The 20,966-nt window shown below is 37.4% G+C and overlaps 3 protein-coding genes across 4 annotated transcripts; 1 reads left to right on the forward strand and 2 right to left on the reverse strand.

Moving 5' to 3' along the window:
• Positions 1-405: 405 nt before the first annotated feature.
• LOC126795232 (uncharacterized methyltransferase At1g78140, chloroplastic) lies at positions 406-4,423 on the forward strand. Its single transcript, XM_050522075.1, has 8 exons — positions 406-636; positions 970-1,055; positions 1,162-1,302; positions 1,782-1,866; positions 2,464-2,657; positions 2,774-2,885; positions 3,595-3,702; positions 3,988-4,423. Exons 1-8 carry the CDS (start codon positions 457-459, stop codon positions 4,126-4,128), a joined length of 1,047 nt encoding a protein of 348 aa, XP_050378032.1. The 5' UTR covers positions 406-456; the 3' UTR covers positions 4,129-4,423.
• Positions 4,424-4,562: 139 nt separating this feature from the next.
• LOC126795225 (uncharacterized) lies at positions 4,563-7,377 on the reverse strand. Of its 2 annotated transcripts, none has more exons than XM_050522069.1 (3): positions 6,978-7,377; positions 5,603-6,354; positions 4,563-5,314 (listed from the first exon to the last, which is right to left on the reverse strand). In XM_050522069.1, exons 1-3 carry the CDS (start codon positions 7,275-7,277, stop codon positions 4,780-4,782), a joined length of 1,587 nt encoding a protein of 528 aa, XP_050378026.1. In that variant the 5' UTR covers positions 7,278-7,377; the 3' UTR covers positions 4,563-4,779. The 2 variants fall into 2 exon arrangements, with proteins under 2 accessions (XP_050378026.1, XP_050378027.1); XM_050522070.1 differs by having other exon boundaries at positions 5,603-6,340; positions 6,978-7,122.
• Positions 7,378-13,276: 5,899 nt separating this feature from the next.
• Positions 13,277-15,077, reverse strand: LOC126795227 (uncharacterized). The gene has a single exon (XM_050522072.1). The coding sequence runs from the start codon at positions 14,754-14,756 to the stop codon at positions 13,545-13,547; it is 1,212 nt and encodes a 403-aa protein (XP_050378029.1). The 5' UTR covers positions 14,757-15,077; the 3' UTR covers positions 13,277-13,544.
• Between the last annotated feature and the right edge of the window lie 5,889 nt (positions 15,078-20,966).

Raw genomic sequence — 20,966 nt, forward strand, 5'->3', positions numbered from 1 at the left:
TAGGCAAAACCGCAAAACTCAAATTTTGTCGAGTTGAAAATTTAATTAGGCCAATTTTTTTTTCTCAGAATGCCATATTAAGAGTCATAAAAATTGTGAATGGTATAAAATGGTAATGAAATTCACATTTAATCCAAATAGTGTTGTATCAAATTATTAATAAACATGCGTCGTGCGTGTTTTGTAATTTTAGATGATGATATTTTGTAAAATTACCATGATTCTTCGTAACAATGTGAAAAATACACTCTTTAATCTAAGCCACAATTTTCCGACACATGTATGTTTGCCGTCCAAACTATATGCAATCGTCCACCGTGTTTAACCCAGTGAGACCACGTCACTCAAAATGGCCCTTTTCTCTTAGCAACTCTTAATCAAATCTTCATTAGCAACTCCCAACGAACAAAACCACATCAGACAACAAAAGACGACACAGAGAGATAGAGAGAGCTCATGGCATTGGCAACGACAACCCTCATCAGCAACCTCTCTCTTCCGAGTCAACTCGGCAACTCGAGGCCGGACTCATTCAAGCTCAATAACCCTTTCACCGTTAATCTCAAACGCTTCTCTTTATTCCCGGCAGTCACTGTTCGAGCTTCTTCCACCGCCTTCGTCGAGACCATTCCATCTGTAAGTTCCAATTCAGTCGGTACAAATTGGCAAACCCAGTTTCAGTTTCTATTGGGAATTCATAAATTTTTAAGTTTTTTTTTTGTTTTGGCTATTTTGACAGAACCCAGTTTCAGTTTCAGATTGTTGGGTTTGTGTTGTTGAGATATTAATGATAGGACCCAGTTTCAGTTTATGGTCAGAACTCGAAAGCTTTGAGCTTTTTGATATTAACTTTATCGGGTTTGTGTTCTTGTATGTAATTGATTAGGACCCAGTTTCAGTTTATGCTTTGAGTTTTGAGTTTTTTTTTTGTTCTAGATATTGATAACATTGTTGGGTTTTTGTTGATAGGACCCAATTGAGGTTCAGAATGAAGCCAGTGTCTGCAACGACCTGTTAGCTTGTCCTATATGCTTTGAACCATTTGCATCAAATGGGTATGAATTGCATGAATCTAATGTGTAATTCGAAATACCAGCGGTTAGAGTTTGTGAATTAAGTTTCGGTTTGATAATGATTGTGTGGTGTTGTTTGGATTTACAGCGAGTCTGGTTCTGCCGCTAGTTTAGAATGTAGCACTTGCAAGAAGACTTATTTGGCCAATGAGACACATTTGGACCTGACAGTGGCAAGCGGTGCCAAAAACTATGGTGAATCAATGCCGGCTTCAACGGAGATTTTCAGGTACCACAATGCTATAGGTTTGCATTTTGAGTGTTTAATATTCTCTCGCAGTGTGGGTTTTGCACAATAATAAAAGAAACTAGGTTCTATGCTCAGGGCTTATGATGGAGGATAGCATCTGATGTTTATTTATTTTTGCTTGCCTGATTCATAGGTTCCTGCTGTCATGTATAATCTGCTACTGTCTTTTAGTTTTCTTTTCCTATTGTAGTGTCAATCAAATGGCCATGGTACCATCAAACTGTAGAGCTTTAATTTGACATTTGAAAGAATGTTGAATATGGTATAGCTTCTAATGTAGAATTTTATGAAGGATATTTATTATCTGTTCACTGAACAAAAAACATTTCCTGCATACATAATAATTTACATAGGTCAAGCTTGTTACTTTTGATCTCTTTGCATGCACTGAGCATGCTTAGTAAAATTGATTTCACCTGGCATGTTATAACGTCCGAAATTTTTATTTCTGGGATCAGGACTCCATTGGTATCTTTCCTCTACGAGAGAGGCTGGCGTCAATCCTTTTCAGTATGGGGTGGTTTCCCTGGGCCAGAGAAAGAGGTGACGCGGTTTTTTTAATTTTTCTTTTACATTTTCCCTTATCAGATATCTCTTTTCCAAACTTTGAACAGTGTATCATGGTTGATTGTAGGTCTCACCATCTTTAAACAGTGAAACGTGTGCAGACAGATAATCTACATATACATACACATATTTTTACATTATTTATATATATGAAAGGTTCATTAGAGTATTGGACATTGCATGGAAACTAGTAAAATTTTGTTAGCTCTGTCATATGAAGTGAAGATATGCCTTCTAGTATCTCCATCGAAAAGAAAATATGCCTCCTATAATTACTTTATTCGGTGGTCAATTTATTTATATAAATTAGAAACCCACCACCAGTTGGATAAATTATTATAAGAAAGGAAGGCGAAAAGAAGGAAGATAGTTGTTTTACTTATTTATGATCAGTGCATTGAAAATAGATGAACTGATCCTGTTTCTTCCAAAATTTTCTCTTTTCCGGCCAATAATTGTAAGTTTGTTACTCATTAAAATGCTAAAATTGCATATCATCCCTTTTCAATTGTATACTTGATTTGGCAGGCCAATTGAAGTGAGTTGTTAACAGTGTTATGGTTTTGGCTGCAGTTCGAGTTGGTTAAGGATTACTTAAAACCAGTCTTGGGTGGAAGCATAATTGATGCCAGTTGTGGGAGTGGGTTATTTTCTAGACTTTTCGCCAAGAGTGGATTGTTTTCTCATGTGGTTGCGCTGGACTACTCAGAAAATATGTTGAAGCAGTGCTATGACTTCATTGAGGAAGAAGAGAACTTTCCCAAAGAGTACAGGATCTGAATTTTGCATTACAATTTAAATGACCCTGAACTGTCAAATCTTATGATTACTTCCCTATTGTTACTATTATAAATGACTTATGCATGATCACTTTTTTCCTCAGGAACATAACTTTGGTCAGAGCTGATATTTCTAGGCTTCCCTTTGCTACCAGTTCTATTGATGCTGTGCATGCTGGTGCTGCCATTCACTGTTGGCCTTCTCCGACAGGAGCTGTAAGTATTTATCCCTGTATGGTGTTGGCTAATTGTTTCTGCTTGCTGCTGCACTTGTAAGGCGTACATCTTTATGAATCAGGCAGCAGTGAAGTAAATCACATGTACATGTTGATAAATAATATAATAGTTATTGAAGGAGCACATTTCGCGAGATACTTTGTGGTTGAAAATGACACTATTTTTTTATACGGATAATGACTTTGTATGTATAGTTCTTTTTTGTAGTAGTTTAGCCTTGAATTGAAATGGGACAAAGCTTCCTATTGCTTTAATGTTTTGATACTGAAGTGCAGAAGTTAATTTTTCGGTGATTTATCGTTTCCTCCATCATCCCTGTTCCTTTCCTCGCAAATTTGTAATGTTGTCTTTAGCCAAAACACATCATCACTGTGTAAACTTGATGTTGTAAAGATAGTGCTGAGAGAAAATGAGCTCCATTGCAAACATTTAGTCATTTAGTGCAAATTCTTTGAATGCATATACAACTGATAGTACTATTATCTCCAGATTAAGGTGCTAATTGCACAGATTTCAATTTTTGGGAAACTGGATGTATAATAGTGTAGTTATGGAATGTCAGTCTTGAATATCAGATTTCTCATTCTTAATAATGTCAATTTTCCCCTCCCTTTACAAAATTGAAATTTAATGGAAATTATTGAGGTCGGTATTTTCTCTGAGCAGTTTGGCACCGGTGGTTTTGTAGGTTGCTGAAATTAGCAGAGTGCTGCGACCTGGTGGGGTGTTCGTTGCAACGACTTACATACTTGATGGTGCTTTTGCCTTTGTCCCATTTCTGAGGGAAGGAACCAAGGTATCAACCAGCACTGTTTAGGACTCTCTCCTTATAGTCGAAACTGTTTTTGTTTTTTTGTTGATTCTCCTCATAAAATAACTTCTTTTATGAGTGTTGAACTTGCTCTGTTGTCTATTGTTTAATTATTACCAAATAACAAGAAAAGTTTACAAACCTTGTAAGACCCTCAATTAATACACGACATTCTAACGTATTGAATGCGATTCATCTATATATTACTCTCTGCAAGCATGTCATTTGGCTTTTGTTGATCTGTAGTTTATGATGTTGCTTTTATTGTAGAGAACAAGGCAAGTATCAGGCAGCCAAATCTTCCTATCCGAAGGCCAGTTAGAAGACATCTGCACGGCATGTGGGCTAGTAGGTTTTACAGTTGTGAGGAATCGGTTATTCGTGATGATCTCTGCCACAAAACCGAGTTAAATCAGCATTCTTTTGCCGGGAGGATCTCCCCAGTTTGTATAGGGTAGTACAGAGTCGGCATTTGATGTGAGATGTGTTTCTCTGAAAGTTCTCTGAAGTTGTCATAAAGAAACAACGACACTATAGATACCATACCAAACGGATGATATGCCACCTCTATTCTTGCAAGTGTATGAGGTTTCAGTCTGGAACCCAAGTTTGTATAATCGTACTAAAGTATTTCAAGTAAGATACCAGTCAGTTACCTTACCACAGTACTGAAAGGAGGCAATTTTTCTTCAATAATTTGTTCCGTAAAATTCTATTTTTCATTCATTTCATAAAACACAAGGCAACTATGCCAAGAAAGCTCATTACACAGAGAACTGTGGAACTGTAGTATACGTCCCCACAGCAAAAGAACAGTCAATAGAAAGAAGTAACAAAAATCTCCAGGAAATACCAAGATGTATTACATCTTGAAATAACCATAGAAAAATCTGGATGGACATTTTGTCTCTGTACATGTATATAGATCCCTGGATGTGCTAAATAATGGAGTTGTAATGTTCAGTCCATTGCAAGAAGTGTGTTGTAGTTGTAAATAGATACCCATTAAAAGCTATGAGCTATCTATCTTCGTGTATGCCGAGCCATTGTCTGTATGCCAGATTATTCCGGTCCCATATTGGCGAAGGTTAACTGGCGGTACAGCAATGTCTGTTCATCATCCTCAGCATCACCAACAAGGCCTTGCTCGCCCTTGTACTCCATGTCGATGACAGTCTTACCATTCACAAATAGTTCTTCTGACTCAGGAAACCGCATCTGAGAATGTTCTCCTCCTCTAGGTGAATTTTCTAATTCTACTTGTTGCATCTCTGATTCAATCAAAACCTCCATTCGAGCACGCTCCCTGTCTCTCGGGTAGGTGCAGTATAGGAAGGAGTAAATAACACAACAGAGTGCCATCGGAATTCCTATTGCTGAGTATAGTGCCTTTGCCAATGATAAAGCATTCCCTCTGTCTGTTGCTATCTCTTCAGATGCACTGGATCCTGCAGCAACTGGTTTATAACCATAAACATGCTGAGCCAAAATCCCCACCGTGGGAGGAGCGAATGATGAGAGTATGGACTCAAAAGATCTGTCCAGGGCATACACATTTGTTCGGGATCTCTCGGGAACTATCTCAGCAAAAATTGGACTGCATGGAAAAATATCATCAAATGCAACACATTAATAGTGTTTTGCTTTCCAGGAAGGTGGAGGGACAGTAAACACCAGAAAACTGTCTTTTCTTATTTCTCAAGAAATACTTGCCGTTAACGTTTTCATATTATAAATGTACAGTAGATATGTAAAATTACTCTTATTTCCAACAATTGTTACTCATGATTGTAAGTAATACGAAAGGAAAAGCCTAACCACATTGCCATTTGTGCATACTTTAGAAGCTATATTCTAGATTAAAAGGAGGGTTTGAAAGACTTACTTGTTCGTAGCTGGACCGTTCCAAGATATCAAGAATCCCATGATGAACAAAACTAAACCATGGATGATAGCTGAGGATGGATCATCAGGCAATACAAGCAGAAGAATTGCTGCGAGAGGTATTGCAGATGCCGAGCTTATCTGTGCTAGAATTATCCTTCCAGCATTTGGAAAGCGCACTGATAAGATATCCCCCATTTTACCTCCGAAGAGACCCCCAAGAGAACTACCAATCACAAACAAGGCAATGAGGAAAGCGGATCTCCCATGAGAAAATCCGATAAGTTCCAGCCACATTGGCGCAAATGACAATGCCGACCAAGGGAACGAGCCAGTAACACCCTGTGCCACAACAATCTGGAACGAGGGAATTTTCATAACCGATTTAGCTTCTTTAGCCAGCTCCTTTACTTCTGACAAAAATGATCTACTAGGACCCTGGCTGCTTTCTTTTGTTGCACCCTCTGGAAAATGCGGATCAGTTGCATATATGCGGACTAAAAGACCGACTAGAACACTGATTAGTCCAACAAGATGAAAGGAAACTCTCCAACCAGGCATTCCCATGATTGTCAATGGAGCTATCAGTATGGAACAAAGACCACCAATTATCGAACCAAAGTTGCCAGTTAGCTGCAGCCACCCAAAAGCCGTACCCCTGCTACTATCATCAGTTGAGTCCGCCACAAGTGACTGCATAGCAGGAGCAACTAGAGCAAGGCCAACCCCATTCAAAGCTCTGGATATAGCCACCTGATCAGTAAACACTTAATAAACCAAGTCCACATGCTAATTACAATGACACTACATCAAAAGTAAATTTAAACTAACTTAATTCCTATAATCATAGACTAATTCGAGATCAAACTAAGCTACTTTACTTGATGTATTGATACATTAATGTACCGCCCACCCCGTAGTTAGATAATAATTGAGTAACTAGATACATGACATGAGTTTAGAATGCTGGGTATAAGGTGGGCAAATGAAGAAAAGTAGTCGGCAAATTTACTTCTTATCATATACTTGATACATTAATATACCACACACATCATAGATTCATAGACCAACTCGAAATCAAGCTAAGCTAATCTGTTGATATATTAACGTACAGTACACGTTTTCACTAACTCGAAATCAGACTAGTGTACAGATAGATGAAGCTCGTCTCTACTTGATGTATCAATACATTATTGTACTATCGAAATCCAAAATACAATATTAAGTTATACAGAATAATGTCACATATCATACCGAATTACTGAATTGGGCAAACCACAAACTGAAATTACAAAAAGGAATTACCGAGCCTTGAGATGAATCAAGGCAGTAACTTTCCCTGGGGTAAAAGATAGAAACGCGGTAAAATCCAATACCTGATAGAAAGTGGAGGAAAACGCGACGAGAAAAGTGGCGGCGGCCCAGAGGAAGGCGCCGAGGGCGATGACGTGGGCCCGGTTGTGACGCACGGCCAGGTAAGCGGCGATGGGGTAGCACAGTGACTGGACTATGGACCGGAACAGAGTGAGCGACCCGAGCCCGGTCGGGTCGGTGTGGAGAGCCGCGCCGACCTCCTTGTAGACGCCGGGAAGCAAAGACTCGTCGGCTCGCTCCATGATTCCGGCTAAGTTGACCAGAAACAGGGTCAACGTCTCCGGCTCCATTTTCAATCTCATTTTTCTTCTTCTGGGTCGTTCTCTATTTCTATGATATTTAGGGGGGGGTTGGAAAAGGAGAGAGTTTTGGGTTTGTGATGAAGACTTAGGGGCGCGGAGGCGCGTGAGTTACACGCGGATGGGTTTAAGTGGAGGCGGGGTGGGCTTTGACAGCTTGAAGCGCGGTTTGGCGGGCTTTACGGTTATGTGAATTGCGAGCAAACTTTGGACCTAATGGTGACGAAAGCATAGACTAAAATATCGATAATAGCGGAAATATCGACATTTAGATGGAAATATTAGAAATATTGAAAATATAGTTTAAATAGTGTTTAGATAAGGATGTATAAATAAATGTATCTTATAACTATTAGTCTACACAACGGGAATGATTGAGGTGTTTGACTCTCATAAGAGATCAAATGGTCGATTGTTGCAGACTACATTTGGGCCTATTTTTACTCGCAAATTCTAAGCTCACATGGGCTACGTGGTAGTTAAAAACAAAAATATCGCGAGAAATTAGAGAAAATTTCAGTATTTCGGAATAGTTTCGGAAATATAGCGATATTTCTAAAATATCCCCCGAAATTATGATAGTAAGGAGAATTTTTCAGTCCTTGGACGAAAGGGTATTGGGAAGTTTTTATATGCACCATAACATTTATTGAAGGCACCCAACACCTAAAAGAATATTGCCGAGTTTAGGCCTTAGGATTTAGAGTTATTATTTTTTATATAACTTATCCTAATCGTCATATAATCACATATAGCGTGCTGTCACTGTTGTGGCTTGTAAGTGAATTGTAGGATTGTCGATCATCATCGTCTACAGCTTTTGATGTTTTTGTTTTATAACTTGGTACAAGTTATGTGATAACTAGACCATACCTAGCATTCAATATTTATAAATTCTGATTTGTGTAGCTCAACTACCGCTGGTCTTTCATCAATATTAGCAAAAAAAATTGTTGACACTCGAAGTTTGAGGATTAATTAATCACCGGCGAATATTTGATCACTGAATCCGGATATTGGTTAAATGATGAATTTCAACACCAAGAACATTCTATGTTTGTTCTAGTCTTCGATGGTATGATTTACGTGCAGTTGGGATGTTTTGATCCAAATTTCTCACTCATGGCAGTTGTACATATCTCTACCCACTTACTGTACCTGATCGATATATATACTGAGATTCTGTGTGTAATTTACAACCATCAGGAAGCTAGCTGCACAGTGCTGCAGAGAGGGACTACTCACCTCTATCCATGGCTGGGCAGTTGAGAACTTGAGATGTTTTACAGGATAGAGAGGAATAATGATCTTTGGGAAAACCCAAAATCTCCAGGGGGAATTGAACTAATGATAGCAGCTCATAAAGAATATGATATGATTGCCATTACGTACAACTATAGCAAGTGTATGTAAACAGATCACATCATTATCATCATCATGATCATCATCACAGCTCCCGGCCAATTACTCACGTGGAAAAGCCACGGATCCACCGTACACGTGTACATCCACACCTTGTTTCGCGCCTCCTTGCCGGTGCCAGTCTCTCTCAGGCACCCGCGCACAACGCCTCTGATTGCGTTTTTCAAGTATGCCCTTTTGCACATTGCCTGGTTAATCGGCTCGGAGGTTGAAGATGAAGTGGCTCTGACGTCTACTAGTGCGTCACATGCTGTGAGTTACAGCCCAGTCATTTTACCTAGCTAGATATAATGGTTTCACTTTCTTTATGAATTCTGTATCTTTGTAAGTATCGCCGTATCGGAATCAGTGGGGGTTCGTTTTGGACCTTTGGTGAATCTACAGTTACGGGAGCCCTAACTGTGATGGCATGCCTGTTATATATAGGCGTCCTTCATATGCACGACTCCCATTCTGTACTCAATGAAAACCTACTTTCTACTGTGCAAGAAAGTAGGTGTTAGCAGATTCAACCAGCAGAACTAAAAAAATATGTATATATTTTTGTATTTACGCACGTACGTACATACAGTTTGGGGTAATTGCAATTGTTTACGTTAATTTTAATTTGTATAATGATTCAAATTCGTAATCCAAATACGATCGACAGGAAGATCGACAGAAAGTTTGCACATATATGTTGCATGTGGGTTTAAAAGAGACATAACATCTCAACTCGATCTGAGTGGCTTTTGCTGGCTTACCAATAATCACCTACATAATATCTTCTACAAATCAGAAGAGATGAGGAAATATATGTAGTGGGGAACATGTAGGGTTCATGAGAACCACTGAAGACCCGTTGAGGCAGACATGGATAATGTTTCCATGTCTGATTATGCAGTGAAACTGAAATTAATCCCCAATATCGCAAACAACAATGGTACCCATAATTGGAGATCTGATAACCACATACGCAATATTGAGTGATTTCCCAAACAACACTGGTCTATGTTTTAAGTAGAGAATTATCAACATAAATAGAGCTAGCTAGAAAATATGTATTTAAGTAGAGTCTATACGAGATATAAATCATCAACAACATATACTTCTCCTTCGATCAGCACCCTAGAAGATATAATAATTTTGTACAGTTGAACGTATAGTAGCCAGTTCTAGGTACCAGGAATCATTTAATTTTAGATATTTACTAGCAGATTGAACAAAATATTTGAGAAAAATCACCACTTAGATCATCAAGCAAGTTCTATATTAAAATGGTATTAGTCGTCTGTTTTTATGTTTTGGCTTTGATCTCATTACACTTCATCCAGCAGCAGTGCTTCTATTGGAATGGTAGAGTGAAAAAAGCTATTGACTCGTAGTTTACAAGTGGCCGGTAACCTTCTAGAGTGCCCTAAGTTTATCAAATGTTATATCAAAGGAGTCATAGCTAGTAGTCATCGAAGCAAATTGTATATAGCTAGGTATATAATTGAAACCTTAATACATTTCTGGAGAATAATATCAATGGTAACGTTCTAGAGATCTCATATATAACTATTATGACTCAGTCAAGGATTGGATCTTGAATTTTCAGCCATAATTCTAGATATATATGGGAAATCATGCAATATTTTGTAGCTTTATAGTTTGTTAGTGTTCTTGCTCCAAAGAACTGACTTTTTTATAGTGGGCTATACCTAACTGGAACTGGAAGTACGAGGACAGAGACTTGACTAAGAATCTAAGTAAGATGCCAATTACCATTCATTATACAAATCAAATATGAAGCATCATCTACTTAATTATTGGGTTTATAGGATGTTTAGCAGTTAGCCCCTCCACTAATACGTATCACAATTGCTATATACGTCCAAACTATATATAAATCTTCTACCGTTCTTCTGCATGTATATCAAGTTATCAACGATGATCTAGCATTTCCAGCTAGCTTCTATATATCAGTATTCTAAGCCACGCGTTCTTCGATGGAGTACCGAGTCTTCAAAGACTCGCTTACGTCATGTTAGGATTTTCACCGTCATGGCTTGCGTAGAAGCCAAAGCATGAATCACAAAGAAATTGATTGTGTTTAATTAACTAACGAAGAAGAAGGAAAAGAGATTTGTAAAGAAAAATATTATAAGCAGAAAAAGGAGGCACCTTAAATTAATAATTGTTTCTTACAAATGATTGACTCTTTGATTGTAAAAGAACAAGAACATGATCATTCGGAATTCATATGTACGTAGCTCTTTATTGGCGTGCCAGGCACACAAATTAATCCAATAATGAGCTTATAATTAACACTGACATCTTTAATTAATTAGTAATAAAACCTTAAGCTAGCTAGCCTTTAGGGTATCTCTAGTGAGTTAACGTACTGTAACTCATTGGAAGCTATTATGGCCACTAGACAGCATCACGGTTTTCTTTTTCTTTCAGATGGTGAATTTGGATCATTTACCAGAATTTAAACAAGTAATTAAGCCGATAATAGTTAACAATAGTTTTTTTTGTACGTGCTAAATATATACATGCAATTTCATTAGTGAATTCGATTTGATGTACGATTAATTACAGGACTTGCGATGTTTTCGTAGTTAATTAGAAACTTCTTATAGAGTACGTACGTACGTACATGTGTTTTTTCAAGTTTCAAACTTGTAATGTAGCGGAAATTTAAACCATAAATCTTAAATCCTAAATGATCACATAGACGATGTGGTTGGCAATCGCTGTTCCCCTAACATCGATCATTACTTCATTAGTTTTAGGATGTATGAATTGGATTTGAGGAACGAGATCGTTATTGAAACTTGGTGGTGTGGTAGACTTGTTAAATGAAGTGAGATTTTTTTTTTTAACGAGATGGTGGTGAGAGTTTACGGCAGGGTTTGTAATGTGAGGCTGGGGATTGATGAGGAAGACTATTGAGGAGTGAGGACAAGTGGTGAGTAAAAACGTACATGGAGGAGATATGAGAGATGGGCACGCGCGGTGAAGTGAAGAAATCATTGCTAATTGCTGGAATATCGTGTTATTATCTGGCATGGGCCATGATTCACCATAATTCCAAAACATACGAGTCACTTATCACCACATCGATCTATCCTTATGATCATAACAATTTTCATGTTTCTATGTCGAATATTTTTTTTGGGATTATTATAGCTAATTTATCAAAAATGAGGAAACAATTTGCAAAGCTAATGATGATGCTGTTATTTCAACTCGGTAAATGCTGAAATTTTATGTAAGAATCTGGGGGCGGTCTTTCACATTGTTAATTTAAAAAAACAATCATGTAGTTTCTAACTTTCTCAAACCCTAGCTTTTTCATCAGCCCTCAACAATTACCAGTTAACTTTCTTATACTTCTGAAATCTCAAATAATTTTAGCATCAATTAAGTGATCTTCAACATAGTGACAAGCTAATAATTCGTACCTTATAGCTTAACTAGATAGGTAAGCAGAAGGTATTTACCTGAAAGGGGAAAGGGGCAAGGAATTGCAGTAATTCATGAGCATATAGGTCTTGTGAGAAGTCTTTCATTATCTACTTTATGCTTGCAGCAGGTAAGGATTGCCCGAATCTTGCCACCAACACTACCATCATATCAAGATGATCTATGCCTCGAAAGTGAAAGTTAGCTAATTAAGGGATCCTCAAGTATCTAGAGATGAACGACCAAATCGATCAACTTGCTACATATTCGATCGTTAACAGGGTTTGTAAATTATACAAGCTACAACTTAAGGTAACAAAATGAGGTAGCTAATGAAATAGTGGAAAGTTGATGTATAATTTAGCTCAATTATAACCAATCAATTAAAGATCGATCATTCCAGTTAAGAAGACTGGGCACGAATTTTTTTTTTTGGTCAATAAGACTGGGCACGACGCTAATGGCTTTTAGGCCTATAAAGTCCAAGGGCCATATGGTCTGCAGTCTGCACAGTCCCTCTCAACTACCATTTCCTATAGATAAAGACCTTTGATGTGTGTATTAGCTAGATTCAAGCAAAATTAATATCCTTAATTTGCTAAATAAGCTTATTTATATCATACGCACACACGCACATATTAATTTGTACGTGTGTATATATATGAAGTCGATCTTATTAGATAGTAGATACTCATATTCAACTTATGTTGAAAACATATATATCAGGTCAAGTTTATGTGATGAGAAAAATACAAAGCACGTCGAATATTAAAAGAGCTTGCTAGCACTGGCTTTACAGTTCTGGAATGGAATTTGCTTATATTCTGGTGCTGTAATTCGTACATACACTAATAATTAAGCACACAAAGGCTTGAAAGTCGAATCAAAAGTAATTAAAGAATAACAATAGGAATGGGGATATATACTTGTAGACTTGTAGTATATAAAAACAATTACACACTAATATTGCGGGCGTTAACGATTATAGTACTCTCGATTTTATGTATATATAGTATAATTAGCATATATGCAAAATGCATGCCTACATTCTACAGTAGAAATAGAATATCAATTAAGCACAATGATATTTATGCGTCAGAATATATTCTGTGCTTGAGTATTCAACAATTTCATAACATGCATGTACGTAGAAAACTGGATTAATTTATAATCATTTACAGCAAAATGAAAGGAGAGGTGCATGGCGACTGATTAATAAGGCTAATTAAGAACAAAAATTTGCTAAGGTATATAGCTACCTAGCTTCTCCATCAATTATCACCACCACAATGACCATAACCATGCCATCTCCATCTTCATTATCTACTTATCTAGCTAGCTAGCTAGAGGGTCTAGTCTGAAGGGCAAATCCATGAATCAACCGTAGCCTCATCTCTGGTGTTTGATCTTGATGAATTAGTTATCCCAATGATCCAAATTAGGCCTCAATTGGTGATTTTGATCTAGTATTCCTCTCCCATCACTGACGGCGCCCAACCCAAGTTCATGATCTCTCCATCTAACATTACGATCATGATCACTCCTCAATGGCAGCAGTGTTGACCCATCAGCAGTACCAAGGTTTGTGTTTAAATAGCCATGGCTCATAGTCACACCGAATTGATTTTCAAGAGAATGTAAAGGCAAAGTAGTACTGTCCCCATTAGGCTTTGCCCCAAAGTTAATTGAGGAAGAGTGGAATGGAGGTGGCTGCTGCTGCTGCTGCTGCTCATGATGATGAGGAAGAGAAGATAACTGAAATGCACTGAGATTTGGAGTTTGCATGTTTACCATCATATTATGATGATGAGGCAGCTGTTTCCCAACTAGGTTTTGATGGGTGAAATTGAAGTTGTTCATATCATGACTAATACTACTAGTGGCAACATTAGGAACATTATTAACCATACCAACACTATTACTCATCAACAATGAGGAAGAAGAAGAAGATAGAAAAGGGGTTTGTTGGTGAACCTTTTGAGCTGAAGGACGTAAAGGGTAGACAGATCCAGACCCGAAGATACTATCGAGCCTTCGAGAATAGGATGATGACCCTGCCGAGAACGGCGGTGCTGGGATCCCAGTGAATTCCTGCACCATTGCTCGGAAATTCGAGGTGTCGGTGGTCAGAACAGTTGTGGGCGCCCTTCTAGAAGCTCTCGTCCTCTTCTTCGAGTTTCGGATCAAAGAACTGGGCTTTGCAGACGAATAGCTTCCCCTTGGTGTATCCGATATCGATGGAGCTTGGTGAGCTGATGATGATGAGCCTGGTAGGTTTACAATCGAGTTGGTGCAGTTGGCTTGTTGATGATCTGATCTAGTATTGGTGGCAGCGTTTGATTGATGATCGGATCTTTGATTTAGCAGGAAGTTGTGGCTTGTGTTTGGTGACTGAGATTGAGACAATGCCTGGAGATAATTGGATGAAAGATCGAAAGGTGTATTGGGTTGGTGGTGGTTTTGGTATTGCGAAAACAGAGTCGGATTGTTGTCGGAGGAGCCACCAAATTGTATAGTAGGATGAGAAGAAGAATTCACAAACCTTGAGACGGATTCAGGCCGTGAAACAATATCAAGTTCTTGATCACCACCACTTGAAGACATGCTTCCACTATTACCAGAATCCATAGCTGATTAGCTTGAAAAGCTTGATACCAAAGAAGGTGGGTAGATGAAGCTCAAGAAGCCAATAACTATGATGAGAACACTGAAAAATTAAGAACCCGTGAAGAGGACGTGTGTGTCATGATGAAGCCCGGATCTGCAAAATGGAAGCAAATCTTTTCCTTGTCTTTCAGTACTTGGAGATACCAAGAGATTTTCTATTAAAAGAAGAGAGAATATAAGAGATCTTCATTATGATTACTATATATGTGAAATCCTGAAAGAAACAGATAGGAGGGGAGGAAGTTCACCCCTTTTCTGCTCTGAGAGGTAGCTGCTAGGGTTTCAGAGAAGCAAAAGGGTAATGAAAGAAGAGGAAAGGTTATTTATTTAAGCTTTTCTTCTGGGGATCAGACAAATAGGACTTTATTTTTAAAAACGAAAAAGAAAAGGTTAATTAGAAGGATCGTCTAGATGAGGAGTGCAGCGTGGGGTCGCCATTGGAGTAGGAAAGAAAGAGGTGCCGGTGGCTGGCACCAGGTCAAACTCAAAGTGAAGGGTGAGAGGGATGGAGAGAGAGGGAGAGAGAACGAGAACGAGAGGGTTATGATTATGAAAGGAAGAAAGCGATAGTATGATATTATGAAAGGTAAAGGTAGCAAATTGTACCGTATATTTACCAAAGAATGAAAAATAATTGATATACAATGACAAAACGAAATTGGAAGTACAGAAAGAGAGGTAGGAGGTGGCTAACAACTACATGGGAAAAACCAAAGTATAGCTAGGCTCTACGACTAATTACTATGTTGAAGACTTGAAGTTTCTCCATTGGGGTTTTGGTATTGAACTTTCTCTTTTGGTTTTACACTAAAATGAAATACGATTAGGAAGATTTTGTGACTTCATATGATCGAACTGTCCGGGGTTCTGGAATTGAATATGAAATTTGGAGACTCAAGGCGAGTTTTGACAATTAGTGGTGCTCTCTAATGGTCATACAATAAAGAAACAAAAATCAACAGCTAGTTTATAAAATATCGTGTCACACATATCTAAAAATCTCTCGTAGATATCCTATTTCACCTTTTGACCTAGTTGTTAGCCTTTTCAACGTTCATCTCTCATTTAGCAGTTTACATGTGTCTTCTTGGCGTACGTTCTCTACACTGACGTTGGACATGGTAGTTTTGTAATTAAAACCAAACATCTTTAAATTGATTTAAGGGGGTTTATTCATTCATTATTTTGTTAGATTTTTTTGTATTTTAAAATTCTTTTGAAATATGATGGTATTCAATCAAGATTTTAAAAAATCTTTACAAATTTGATGGTATTCGATCACGATTTTGAAAACTCCTTACAAATCTAATAGTATTGAAATGAGCAATGAATTTGAAAGATTTTAAGAGATGATTGATTTTGTAGGATTCTAAAGTGCTTTGAATACATACCAAACCTCTTCTGAAATCTAACCTTCATAGGTGAGATTTTGTTGTATTCTTTTTCTCTCTTTTTGAGTCACCTTGTTCCACCACAATAACTCTATTCTCTTCAAGTTTCATCAATCATATGGTACCCAAATCTGCTTCCTTTGACCACTATCCTCTCAAAGACAAAATTTATGGTAAAAAACTTACTATTTATTTGTCTTGGTTATTAGTTCAACTGAAAATGCATATATCAATTTTCTTTTAACTATCTTTCTATATGGTTCTTTACTATTGATTTACCAATCGGGTCTTGTTTAGTTTGTGAAGTTGATTCAATTTGAATTGATTTTACTTTCTAGGTCTTATGGAAAGATTAATTTTGAATTTGTTATATATTGTAATTTAGCTTTTGGTTTATAACTATGATGATTTAGCATCGGGTGTTTTCTATTTTGCCAATTGATATATGCCATAGTCATATACTCATATTAGCTTCCAATCAAAGAGAAGTCAGATAATGCCTCATATTCTATTTCAAATAAGAGAATGCCTTAAATTATGTTATGGTCTCTCAAAATAAGAGAAAGGTTGAGAAATTCACTATCTTCTTTAATCCGCATACATGGTTGCTCTCTAGTTTCACCACTACATGCCAGGTTGTGGATATGGCTCCCAAGAATTTAGAGGACACTTACATTTTCAAATGTACATGAGAAAATCGGTTGAAATCCAAACAAATCTAGTCAACATGATGCGACAGAATCTGTTGAAGTCTATATAAAATTATAACAATCCGTGGAATTTGCCAAAACTATAAGAATCCACAGAATATAAAAAATCAATTAAAATATAGATTGAATACACCCCCCCTAAGTTATGGCAGCGCCGATACAATGATGGATTACGTGTTTAACATGATATCAGAGCAAGTCTCTCTAGAGTTGAATACATCCCCTCTGTTGTGATATTCTAATGCTTCAATCAAGGATATGGAGTCAACAAGGGTACATCTGATCAATTGCGAATTCCTAATATTTGAGTACCGCATTTGCTCCTTTAAATGATTAAAATATAAAACAGAACCTAATAGTAGAATCGTCTAATTTGGATTAGTACATTTAACTGAGATTTGAGAACAAGAATCGTGTAAATGGAATGTGAATTGCATAGAAGTGCATTTCTCTCTTTCAATATTTTGGGCTGTTGCCTAAATGACAATATCAGATTTAAATAATCAGATGGCCCAACTTTAAGTAAAGGCCCAATGGTCTCAACTTTCAATACCCATCAAAAGACTCCGATTTGCTCGGCTAAATTTCGCAGCCAAGAACAAGAGTGAGAATCTCTTTATCTATTTCGTTGAAAGAAAATTTGACAATTCAACTTAGGGTGATTTCTGTGGATCTAGAAGCAGTATATTTTTTGCTGACCTAGTTAGATGCATGAAACACAACTGAAACATATTCTACTGTGCGTATGAATTTTAAACAATCTCAATGGTTAGGATGCAATTGGAGGAATTCGAAGTAGTCGATCGGCCGGCCATGTTATTTGCCAAGTACGTGTCTATTTTATTGTCTTTTTCAAGATTTTGTGTCTTTTCTGCCCTTTGATAAATTGATACTTGATCAATAATTGTTAGAATTAGCTAAATGGATGGAGTTGGGGCATATCCAGGTCCCTTTTAATTAGTTTGTTGCAGAATGTTATCATCACGATCTAAAATGTAAGGACTGCATGCGTCGAATAGGTGAGTGCCGGATCTCTTTCATCCTCCGATTATTTTGATCTCTATGAATTACAAGAAGATAGTTGTTTAATTAGTTATTGAAAATTGTACAAGTTGAAAAATGAAATCATATGTGTTTTACATGAGGATTTTAGTAAAATGCTTGTAAGCGATCTGTGTTTGACAGATGCGCGCATCATGTAAGTTTAGTATTAGGGTTCCATAAACCCTAAGCGATCTGTGTTTAAACTGTTATTAGTACTTTGATATCAGGCTACGAAATATATTAATGATAATTTTACTGCGACCTTACCCAAATATAGAGAATCAGTGTACGTGTCATATATTCAAGTGAAGTTGCTTAGGAAAGGCTCTAGGGATATATAATTTTTTTATGGAACTTGGGAAGAACCAATAAAAATAAAAGCCCTGTTATAATATCATAAGCTAGTTGCATGGATACAGCAGTAGCCTGCAGATATAACTTATAGAGTTATAGGCTAAAAAAAAGGAAGCTAGAAGCCTAGAAAGGTGTTAATTGATGTTCAAATAAGCGGGGGAGCTAGGAAGAAGACTTCTCTGCTGAACCATATAGTGATTCTTGGCAAAATGGCAGATGAAAATTTATGATCATCAATAGGCTAAATAATACTAATAACTATAGAGCAGGAAAATACTATCGACAGTACGTATTCTTATGAGAACCTCAGTAAATTACATATGAAATGGAGCATAAACGAATCGAGTCTATGACTCCAATAAACGGCATCACCTGCTACTTATATGTATAATTAAGTTCCCCTCCCCAGTACAAGAGAGTAGCTATGATATCTTCTACTGTAGAATATTTTGTGGAGAAATTAGTCCAGGCTTTTCGCGTAAGCCGTTGACTTTTGTTGAAGAGAAACCTGATCACAAAACTCGCTACTGCAGAAATTGCATTCGGATATAAAGTTCTACTTCAAGCTTGATCTATAAATTACTACCAGTGTTCTATGTAACCACCCTGGCCTGCAGCTAGGTTTTCAACTGGCATTGGATGATTTGGATCAGTACGTCCAATTGATCCGGCAGGAAGAGGTTGCATCACTTGCATGTATTTGAAGATTGGATTGTTTTGAGTCTTTTGACTTTCAAGGAAATTAAAAAGGAGAAAGCTCATTCCCAAAACTTGCATTCTAAGCGTACCAGTGAATATTAGTTTACTTCCCCACTTATACCATCACACCCAGAAATGAGATGCTATCACTACAGATAACATGAGCAACGGGCACATTCATAAGTGGCTAGTGGGTGTTGATGTGTGGCCAATTCCCAAAATCTCATAAAACCTCCCACAAATGTTATTATAATTAACAAACCACATTTATAGGGGCGTTTTGTGAGATTTTGGGGTTAGTCGCACTATCATCACTCACACTTGAGCAACATGTGAATGTACCCATTGCTAATGCCTTTTGTAGTGTATATCGAGCATGCAATATACACATGAAGAACTGTAGAAGAGAACATTTCCCTCTTCAATTCTGCTTATATATGGCGTATTTATATCCTCAGCCAGTCGTCACCCAAAGCTTAGAAACTCTCCTTCCTTTCCGACCACATACTTGAATAAGAGGGAATCGTGAAAAATTTTGGTGCATAATCACAAATACAGAATCGTATATGTCACGCGCATCTATACGCATAGGAGAATATTATTTTCTCTTTCCATTAGATGATCACATAAACATGTGATTTTATGAAGACGAGGTGTGTGATTTAGTTCAGACAAAATATGCATAATTGGATAGTATGTCAAACACATGGATTGTTTCATACAATCATACAGAAGAATACATGCATGTACATAACGTTAAAACAACGTTGAGATCGATATGTCACCTGATGCAAACAACATTATCCACTAGTTTGTTACGTTTGTCAATTCAATTATCTTAGGCCAACGCTATAACCTATGATGAAAACTACAAACTTCTAAGAGAATTCGATCCCTAATTCCATACAGAAATAAGTGGATACTGCTAATTGGAATGTCTTGTTAGGTCTGATCCCTATGCCATTGCATGTGAACCAGAACCCACAACAGGCTAGGGTTTCTGGTTTCCGATGAGATTGTATATGCTTGAAGCTGAAGATTACCCAGCTTTCAATGAGCATTGGATCACGTGACCACCTATTGTCGTCTTTACTTAAAGTGCACGTGCCATCCTTTCCGGAGATAAAACCTTTCACTTTCTCTCTACTCGATCGATTCGAATCAGCCTTGAGTCCCAAGCATGCAGCTGATCCAAATAATCTCTAAATCTCTAAATCTCATGCAGCAGTTCTCTCACTTTTCAGCTTATACGTCTCATTTTTTTCCCCTGAATCCCAGATCCTCTTAGCCTTGAGTTCCAAGCTACGTGCGTACCCTCCCTTCTTCTCTCATTGCTCCTCATACTGATCTATCTAACCTATCATTCGATCTCTCGTCTTTCCTTTCTAAGATTCCAACGTAGAGAAGAAGTTGTATGAAAGTAGTGAACTTGCTAGTAAGGCTTAGAACTTTTATCAAAGTCTCACAAAAGAGGGAAAATATTTGTCCTCTTTTCAGGGTAGTACATTTCTCCTATATGACTTTGGTTCTTGTTTAGTTTGTGAAATGCTATGTTTCGGAAAAGAAATTAAACCGAGAGGACATGTAACAGTTTTCGAAGGGCTCTTTAGATTTTTTAGAGGAGAAATAATATATTGAGTCGATATTCTGCGATCCGACAAATGATTGACAATAACAATACTTTGGTTAGAAAGATTTAAGTTTCAAAGTTGACTCGGATCGACGAACATGGAAATTAAACATTACTACTATGCATGTGAGCTGGATTCGATCAATATTTTCGAGATGATTTGGTATATGGATTAGGTAGGATTCTTCACTTCTATTTCTAGCAAGTTCTTTTTTGTTGCCAATTGGTTATGCTGTGTCTTGACTCTTGATAGAGATGTGCATGCGCTTATGCTTCAATTTTTATTCGAAAAGGCCAGCTGGGAAAATTTGGATTTTCCCCCAACCAAAATGGTTTCCCCAAG

Source organism: Argentina anserina, chromosome 5, assembly GCF_933775445.1.
Source record: "Argentina anserina chromosome 5, drPotAnse1.1, whole genome shotgun sequence".
NCBI classification, from domain to species: Eukaryota; Viridiplantae; Streptophyta; class Magnoliopsida; order Rosales; family Rosaceae; genus Argentina; species Argentina anserina.

Coding starts and splice junctions, on each gene's coding strand:
- LOC126795227 (XM_050522072.1), bottom strand. CDS start 14,756: ATGGATTCTGGTAATAGTGGAAGCATGTCTTCAAGTGGTGGTGATCAA.
- LOC126795225 (XM_050522069.1), bottom strand. CDS start 7,277: ATGAGATTGAAAATGGAGCCGGAGACGTTGACCCTGTTTCTGGTCAAC. Junction 6,355..6,977: donor TTTCCTCCACTTTCTATCAG/GTATTGGATTTT, acceptor TTTACTGATCAG/GTGGCTATATCCAGAGCTTT. Junction 5,315..5,602: donor AACGGTCCAGCTACGAACAA/GTAAGTCTTTCA, acceptor TTTTCCATGCAG/TCCAATTTTTGCTGAGATAG.
- LOC126795232 (XM_050522075.1), top strand. CDS start 457: ATGGCATTGGCAACGACAACCCTCATCAGCAACCTCTCTCTTCCGAGT. Junction 2,658..2,773: donor GAAGAGAACTTTCCCAAAGA/GTACAGGATCTG, acceptor TTTTTTCCTCAG/GAACATAACTTTGGTCAGAG. Junction 2,886..3,594: donor GGCCTTCTCCGACAGGAGCT/GTAAGTATTTAT, acceptor GTGGTTTTGTAG/GTTGCTGAAATTAGCAGAGT.